At 36.5% G+C, this 9588-nt stretch overlaps 2 protein-coding genes across 2 annotated transcripts; one reads left to right on the top strand and one right to left on the bottom strand.

Annotated features, from left to right (window-relative positions):
- Positions 1–3856: 3856 nt before the first annotated feature.
- On the bottom strand, positions 3857–5492 carry LOC133337501 (NADH dehydrogenase [ubiquinone] 1 alpha subcomplex subunit 9, mitochondrial). Its single transcript, XM_061545721.1, has 4 exons — positions 5359–5492; positions 4749–5187; positions 4317–4682; positions 3857–4262 (listed from the first exon to the last, which is right to left on the bottom strand). The coding sequence occupies exons 1-4, from the start codon at positions 5396–5398 to the stop codon at positions 3869–3871; spliced, it is 1239 nt and encodes a 412-aa protein (XP_061401705.1). The 5' UTR covers positions 5399–5492; the 3' UTR covers positions 3857–3868.
- Positions 5493–6756: 1264 nt separating this feature from the next.
- Positions 6757–8246, top strand: LOC133337514 (POC1 centriolar protein homolog). Its single transcript, XM_061545733.1, has 3 exons — positions 6757–6877; positions 6965–7728; positions 7782–8246. Exons 1-3 carry the CDS (start codon positions 6757–6759, stop codon positions 8244–8246), a joined length of 1350 nt encoding a protein of 449 aa, XP_061401717.1.
- The last annotated feature ends 1342 nt before the right edge of the window (positions 8247–9588 follow it).

Raw genomic sequence — 9588 nt, 5'->3', positions numbered from 1 at the left:
TTAAGGACCTCTAAAGACCTAAATTTTCTAAAAAAAAATTCTCAAAAGTCTCCACAGACTTTGATTTTTTAAAACATTTTTTTTTTCCTTTGAAATCTTTTTTCCTTAATACGTGGAGTTTTTTAAAATCATTTTCTAAGGGTCTCCAAAATATATTTTTAAACGTCTCCAAAGTTTTGAATTGTATTGAAAATATTTTTCAAATGTCTCAAAAGGCTTGATTTTATCGAAAAAAAAATATTTCTTCAAAAGTCTCCAAAGTTTTGAATTGTATTAAAAATATTTTTCAAATGTCTCCAAAGGCTTGATTTTATTGGGAAAAAAAATTTTTTCTTCAAAAGTCTCCACAGTCTTGGATTATTGAAAATATTTTTCAAATGTCTCCAAAGACTTGATTTTATTGAAAAAAATATTTCTTTAAAAGTCTCCAAAGTCTCGGATTTTTAAGGGTAATTTTATGAAAAAATACTTTTTCAAAAGTCTCCAAAGGCGTTATTTCATATTTTTTCAATGTCTCCAAAGACGTGGTTTTATCAAAAATATTTGTTCAACGGTCTCCAAAGGCGTGGTTTTATTTAAAAATATTTTTTTCAAATGTCTCCAAAGGCGTGGTTTTATTACAAATATGTTTTCAAAGGTATTCAAAGGCATGGTTTTATTAAAAATACATTATAAAGTGTCTCCAAAGGCGTGGTTTTATTTAAAAATACTTTTTGAAATGTCTCCAAAGGCGTGGTTTTATTTAAAAATACTTTTTCAAATGTCTCCAAAGGCGTGGTTTTATTTAAAAATACTTTTTCAAATGTCTCCAAAGGCGTGGTTTTATTTAAAAATACTTTTTCAAATGTCTCCAAAGGCGTGGTTTTATTTAAAAATACTTTTTCAAATGTCTCCAAAGGCGTGGTTTTATTTAAAAATACTTTTTCAAATGTCTCCAAAGGCGTGGTTTTATTTAAAAATACTTTTTCAAATGTCTCCAAAGGCGTGGTTTTATTTAAAAATACTTTTTCAAATGTCTCAGATTTCGTATTAAGAGAGGTATCCGAAGTTGCGGACCGATGGATCCCATATTTGTACTTGATCTAGAATTGATACAGATATATCGATGTGTAAAGTTTCGGACATTCACCTAATATTCGATTAAAAAATATTGACAGTTTGTGAGGAAGGTACCAGAAGCTGTGAACCAATGTGCCCCATCTTCCGACTTGATCTAGAGGGGAGGTACCTGAAGCTGTGAACCAATGGGTCGGACATGATCTAGGCTTGCTAAAGATAATGCGTGGTGCAAAATTTGGTTCAAATCGGACCTTCCATTCGCCTAATATTGAATTTATAAATATTGCAAATGTTGACCCACTGTGGGAGAGGTACCCGAAGATGTGAACCAATGTATCCCATCTTTGGACTTCATCTAGGCTTGGTAAAGATAATGGGTTGTGCAAAATTTGGTTCAAATCGGATATAAAATTAATTTTCAGCAAAATGTTGAACATTTTGTGTGGACGGTGGTAACAGAAGGAGTGGACCGATGGATCCCACGTCCTCGTAATTGATTTTAGTTTGAAAGAAATATTACGATTTTCAAAGTTTGAATGAAATCGGTTATTTCCTTCGAGAGTTATCGCACGCACCACATAATACTAAATTTCTTTTATATAACATAAATAAATCTGGGTATTGTCGACATGGAATAAAACTTTGGAATTTCCTCTAAGCATTGGTGCAACATCTATGAAAATCGGTTAAGTAGTTGCTGAGTTATTTGCATTTGAATGCAACCATCTTCCGAAATACACCCTACTGTTCGGTGCTGGGCACCTGTTAACTGAAAATGAAAAACCACACAAAAATGCCTTTTTATCAAGTGGCAATTTTTTCTTTTCATTATGGCGGGCTAATTTGTGTAGAGAATTATAGCATACTTTTAGGCTGAACAGATTCGTGACTATTGGCAACCGCCGCGCCATCTATTGATGTAATAGCGAACTGATTTGGCGAAAGTAAAAAAATATGGTTCTGGTTTTTGTCACATAACTTTTGAACTATTGGAGGTATTCAAATAAAATTGGTGTCATATGAAAGCTAAGAAGTCTAGCTATTCCGAAATTTATTCGTATTTTCACAGAACTAAACTATTGTATGAGAAAATATAGTTACAAAGTTATGTTTTAAAATTATCACATGAATTAAGTTGTTTAAATAAATTTTACCGATTGGGTAACGAAGACAATTATTTGCCCTTCACTATGATATCTTATTTGTGTTAATCGAGTAATTGGTTAAAAAGTTATAGCCAATATACGAAGACCCTACATACTGACTGCGTTCAGCCTAAAACTATGCTTTAATTTTCTTCCATTGATGCGGCAGACTGAATTGGCGAAAGTTGAAAAACTAGGGTCCTAGTTTTTGTGGCATAACTTTTGAACCACATGAGGTATTTGAATAAAATTGGTGTCATATGAATGCTAAGAAGTCCAGATATTTCGAAATCTATTTGAATTTTCAGAATTTCTATACATTTTATATGAAAAATTCCTTACAAAGTTATATTTTAAAATTATCACATGAACTAATTTTTTAAAATATAGTTTACCGATTCTATAACAAAGTCAAGAATTTGCCCTTCACTATAACACCTTATTTGTTTTAATCGAGCAATATGTTAAAAAGTTATAGCCAATATACGAAGGGCCTACATACTGTCAGCTTTCTGCCTAAAAGTATGCTATAATTTTATATTCAAATTAGCAGCCACTATGAAAAGGAAAAATTGTCATTTTTAAAAAGTGAATTTTTGTGTGATTTTTCATTTTCAGTTAACAGGTACCCAGCACCGAACAGTAGGGTTATTTCGGAGGATGGTTTCATTCAAAAGCAAATAACTCAGCAACTACTTAACCGATTTGCATAAATGTTGCACCATTGGTTAGAGGGAATTACATAGTTTTATTCCATATCGACAATACCCAGATAAAATTAGGTTATATAAGAGGAATTTAGCATTATGTGGTGCGCACGGTAACTCTTGAAGGAAATATCCGATTTCATCCAAACTTTGAGCATCGTAATAATACTTTCAAACTAAAATCAAGTAAAAGTCCAGGGACCCATCGCTCCACTCTTTCTGATACCTCCCGAGCAAAATGTTTGACATTTTGCTGAAAATTAATTTTATAATATCATTCTAACGGGTTATCCAATTTGTAGCAAATTTGGCACAACCCATTATCTTTATCAAGCCTTTACCTAGGCCAAAGATGGGACACATAGGTCCACTCTTTCGGTTACCCCTCCCACAAAAGTCAACATTTTCAGTATATATATATATATATATATATGCAAAGTCAGGCGAATGGAAGGTCCGATTTGAACCAAACTTTGCACAACCCATTATCTTTACCAAGCCTAGATCAAGTTCAAAGATGACACTTCCAATTTTTTTCAAAAATCTCTAATTAATAATTCACTTTGTTTTGTTGTTTTATGGGTTCGAGTGTTACACTCATTATTAATTTTTTTTATTACATATTTAGTTTAAATTTAAATTTTTTTAACAGCAGATTTTATTTTTCTTCACAGTTGTATGTGTGAATTTTCGAATTTTCATCATCATCACTCCTTCATTCTTTCATTGTTGGAAAAAGTTTTCAATTTCATTTAAATATTCTTCACTAAATACACCATACCACAGCGAACGTACCACCAAAACAATAAATAATAATTCACGTAAACGCAACCGCTTCCCTACCAAACGATGTGCCGGCCACCACCAACCCCAACGCGGACGTTGGCGTTTTTGTTGGCCGGCATTTGTGATCGACAACATCATCGTTTCATTGTCCTGGTGGCGTTTACGAATATCTTATGCAGCGAGTCGCTGTTCTTCGCGTGGTGTGATCGTCTTGGGTGGTGCTGGCTTTTCGAATTCATTCAGATCGGCATCGTAGTACAGGGCAGCACGGTATGGACGCAATTCCCATGGAACTTGATTTTCCATTGGTGTCAATTGAACACCCAAATCTTCCAATGTGGGTACATTGTTCAGGACACGATCGCTGACACACTCCAACTCCAAACGTTCGGGATGGAGATTGGCAATTGGGGCACCGGGGCTAATCATTTCGGTGAGTTTAGCCTTCAACACAAAGGAGGGATCGAAACGGGAATCGTAGCGCTTGTAGCCCCACCATTCGGAATCTTTGCGCATAATGCGATGGAACCAATCGACCAATTCGCTCAATTGATAACGTTTGGGTCTAAAAAAAGGAATTTTTTAGAATTATTTTTATTAAAATATCGCTTTTACATACCCCACAGCTTGATATACTTGGCCAGCAGTATCGGGATCCTTGGCACAGTTGAGAATGGCCTGGGCCACATCCGACACATAGACAGGTTGTTTGAAGGTGCGTTCACCCTTGTGCCACAATGGAACGGCACGCAATTGACGGCGCCAAATGTGGGCATAATAACGCAAGAAACGATCTTCCGAACCATAGATGTCGGAGGGTCTGATAATGGTGGCATCGGGGAATTCTTCACGTACGGCCTGTTCACCCCAGTATTTGCTGCGCAAGAAATTGCTGCCACCCTCAATGAGATAGCTGCGGGGATTGGGATCGGCATTCAGGGCCGATACATGAATCAAGCGATCAACGCCCATTTCACGGGAGATGCTAAAAAAACCAAAAGAGACCAAGAATTAGTAAACAACACCAAAAAGGGGACACCATTCCACATACCGTGCAATACGACGAGCACCCTCAACATGGACATCATTGAATTTAAAGTTCTTGGTTTCGTAATCACGTCCCACCAAATTTATGACCAAGTTGGAGTATTTCACAGCCTTGCGAATAGCCTCCTCATCTTCCAAATGATAGAATTGGAACAACACCTGGCCCAAATCACCGCAAACCTTAAGACGAATAGCCTCAGAATCTTCACCACGATATGGCAAAATCATTTGGGTACCGGATTTGCCCAACTTGTTGCACACATAGCGACCGAGGAAGCCGGTGCAACCGAATACTGTGGCAACAATACCATTGAAACTGCTGCGACCACCGGTACCGCGTTTCATCGCCGCCAAATTGGTGGTCTTGAGGGGACGTGGGGCATCACTGGAATAGTTAGCCGTACGCATACACAATACACCCAAAACACCAGTGGTGTGTTGTTCTACAAACAAAAAGGAGAAAGAGAGAATTACATTTATCCCGTCCAAATAGATTCCATATTTAGTGGTAATCGGGGCCTTTACGTTACATAATTTCGGTTTGCAAAATTTTCGCCTTTTTGGAAACCACTCAGGGGTAACTTTATGCCCTCGACTCCATTTTGTTTACTTACTTGCCAACTGGACATTCTTTGTTAGAATCAGCGCAGCCATTCTGTTTTCCTTGGATCGCTACGCCACCAAACTTTGTCAAGAATGTGGAATACCACCGTTCAACCTTAGGAAAATAATAAAAATCTCACGGCGATATCTTGTATTGGTGCTGACAGCAAATCGATAGCGCACAATCGATATTTTAACATACCGATTGTTATTCTATCGTTTATAAAATATATATTAAGGGACCATTACACGAGGGAACAGCTGTTTAAATAATATATGAAAAAATGAATTTTATTTTATATATTTAGAAACAAAAAGTTTCCGTAGTTAAAAATAGGCTTGCAGTATATATATGAAAAATTAATTTATATTTTTTGTGGAAGGTGTGGATTTATTAAAAAGGGTTTCTGAAGAATGAATTTATTAAATAATAGCATATGGCCGCAACTTTGTTAGCGAATGTAGGAAATATTTAAACATGTATTAACATACTATTTTATTTTCACAGAAAACTGCATATGTCAGAAAAAAATAATCCACACATTAATATCGACCATAAATTTAATTTGAGTACCAAATTTCATGATTCGAGCTCTAAAATTTCACCCAAAGCCAAATTTTACCAAATTTTTCATTTTGCACACATTAGTTCCGTTCCAGAACCTAAAATAATCTGCTAATTTTACAAGTTTTAAAACTTTTTACTTGAAAACCGTTCCTAAACCCACAAAACTAGTAAAGTGGGCCACACACGTCAATTTTAAAATTAAAATATTTTTTTTTTTGGGGCTCTCACGGGGTATATATTTCTTCATTTTAATTACTTGCCGTCTAACAGCAGCTTTAGTCCCTTCAATGACAAAGCGTGGTTTTATATTTGTCGGGATCGGGATCGGTGTTGAGAGTTTCTCTCTCTTGAGAGAGTAATTAGAGTTGCGCTATTTTTAATTTTGTAACAAGCGTACTTTTTGTTCACAAAAGGTACGAATTGACATAAACGTACCAAAACAAAAATTTGATTTTTTTATTATTCGTGAATACATTTACGCTTAAATTATAATATATGTTATTTATGCAAATAACTGGTATGAATATTGGCCAATATTTCTCGATAATTATGATTTATTATCATTTGAAGTAGAATTTTAGGTACCTCTTCGTACTTTTTTGTTCCTACCTGTGGTAAGGTTTTCCAACACAATTCACAATTTACCACTGTGTGAGAGAGAAACTCTCAACACCGATCCCGATCCCGACAAATATAAAACCACGCAAAGCTACCCTAAAAGCGTTACTAAGCAACGGCGTCATTGTTACAAACAACGACGCTGGCTTCATTTTCTGTCATTGCTTGGCGCACAAAGGCTCGTCGTTTATTTTCAAAAATTTGACAACAAGGCATCATCACCATGGCCAGCTGCTCGGAATTTGCGGATCCCTGTCTGGAGAGACATTTTGCTGGACATCGTAATACCATTACTCAAGTACGATTTAATCCCGAAGGCAACAAATTGGCAACGAGTTCCTTGGGTGAGTCAAAAAAAAAACTTTCCCACAATAAAATATTCCTCAACAACTCCTCTCTCTCTCTTCTGGTTGAAATATTTGTTTCCATAGATTCCTCGGTAATATTATGGGATTTAAAACAAGCCGCAAGATGCATACGCTTTGCTGCACACACCGAAAGTGTTTACGGCGTCAGTTGGTCACCACGCTCCAATTTGGTGGCCTCCTGTTCCAAAGACAAAACTGTTAAAATATGGGAACCCAAGCTGCGTGGTGTGTCGGGAGAATTTCTAGCCCATGGCAAACCAGTACGATCGGTAGATTTTGATCCAACGGGTACAATGGTGGTAACAGCATCCGATGATAAATCTCTCAAACTGTGGAAGGTGGTGCAACGAAAATTTCTACAATCATTTGCGCATCACACAAATTGGGTACGTTCGGCAAAATTTAGTCCCTGCGGACAAATGATTGCTTCATGCGGTGACGATAAGACATTGCGTATTTATGACATCAACTCCGGCCAGTGTATACGATGTTTTACCGAGGAAAGGGGTATGGGCCGGCAATTGGCATGGCATCCGGATGGAAATATGATTGCTGTGGGTATGACATGTAATCGGGTGAAAATATTCGATTTGGTTGCCCAACAATTGATACAATTGTATCAGGTGCACTCGGCCCCCGTTAATGATTTGGCTTTCCATCCAAATGGCAAATTTATGCTCACCTGTAGTGATGATGAAACAATGAAAATATTAGATTTGCTCGAAGGGCGACCGGTCTATACACTGACGGGGCATACAGGAAAAGTTACGGCGGTTGCCTTTAATCATGATGGTTCGAGGTTTGCTACCACCGGACAAGATAAACAGGTTGGTAACATTTTTAATGAGTTTTATCAATTTTTAATATATTTTATTTGTAGCTCCTCGTTTGGAAATCCAATCTACACACCTATGACATCGAATTGCATGCCGAAAAACTAAGCCGAGAATGTCAATTGAGTGAAAGCGGTGTGGAACCGCACACAACAATGTCTACAACAAATGCCACCAGTGATCAATCAATTCTCATTGATCCACGACAATCTATGGCCTATCGACATCATGATGAAAATTTCCAGGTGCTTGATTGTGAATATTCTGAAAATGACCACGAACAACACAATCACAACAGTGGTAGTACACCTACAAAATCAACATCCAACAACATTACTACACATTCCTCATCCACAGCCACAATGGATTCATATGGTCAGAACGGTTCTTCGCTATTACATCTACCTATGGCTGCACAATCAAAATCCAAGTCATTCAGTCCAAATAAAAACTATAGTCCACGTAAAAAAGATTTACCACATTATTCCTATGACAATAATAAATATTTATAAATCGAAATAATAGTTACCAAGGCTTATATATAGGCCTTGACAGGGACCATAGTTTTTAATTTTTCTATATGTATCTGTATTTGTATTTTTTGTAGTTTTAGAAACTTAAAAGGTTTTATTTATATATGACGTCCGGGTTTTGAATAAAACAAGCGATAATTTTGGAACTTAATTTATGGAAGATTTTTTTTTTGTTGAATCGACAGCATTTCTTGACGAGCTGCGATGTTAGCCTTTGTAGAAGAGCGAAAGGGATATTTTTAGGCTATGAAGGCTATATGTAACAGTTAACCCTATTAGAACCCGTAAAATTAAATTACAGTCGATTCGGTTGGACAACTTGTCCGAAATCCGCAATTTTGACCAGGTGTTATATGGGGGTTACACCTAAAGGTGGAACCATATTGATTATTTTTCGTATGGAGATTTTCTACCCTAGAAGAACCCATAATTTCAAATTACAGCCGATTCGGTTGGACAAATTGTCCGAAATCCGAAATTTTGGCCAGGTGTTATATGGGGGCTGCACCTAAAGGTGGATAAATATTGATAATTTTTGGTAAGGAGATTCTGTACCCTCTGAGAACCAAGAATATGAAATTGCAGCCGATTCGGTGAAAATTTTTGTCCAAAATTGAAAATTTTGGTCTGATGTTATATGGGCACTACACCTAAAAATGGATCGATATAGATAACTTTTGGTAAGGAGATATGCAACTGTATCAGAATCCAAAATATTACATTCACTTGGGTTGGAAAGTGTAGCCAAAATCCATTAAAATCCGAATTTTGAGATTATATTCTAATCGGGGCCTATATTTTAAAGTGGATCGATGTCGATGATTTTTGGTATGGTGGTTTTCTACCTAGTGAGAACGCAGAATGTCAAATTACAGCCGATTCGGTTCCAAAATGTGTCAGAAAACCGGAATTTTGGCCTGATGTAATATGGGGGGGCTACATCTAAATGTGGATCAATATTGATAATTTTTGGCAAGGAGATTCTCTACCCTAGGAAAACCCAGAATATCAAATTACAGCCAATTCGGTTCGAAAATGTATCCCATATCGGGAATTTTGATCTGACGTTATATAGGGGCTACACCTAAAGGTGGACCAATATTGATCATTTTTGGTAAGGAGATTCTCTACCCTCAGAGAACCCAAAATATCAAATTAAAGAAAATTTGTTCGGAAAATAAATCCAAAATTCTCAAAAATTCCGGCAATTTGGAGGTTATGTTATATGGGAGCCATACCTAAAGATGGACCAATATTGATTATATTTGGGTGTGTGATTTTCTACCCGATGACAACCCAAAATACAAAATTTCAGCCAATT

This window comes from Musca vetustissima, unplaced genomic scaffold (assembly GCF_032173495.1).
Source record: "Musca vetustissima isolate MV318-11 ecotype Yass unplaced genomic scaffold, APGP_CSIRO_Mvet_v1 utg3750, whole genome shotgun sequence".
NCBI classification, from domain to species: Eukaryota; Metazoa; Arthropoda; class Insecta; order Diptera; family Muscidae; genus Musca; species Musca vetustissima.
This window is presented reverse-complemented; position numbering and strand designations above follow the sequence as displayed.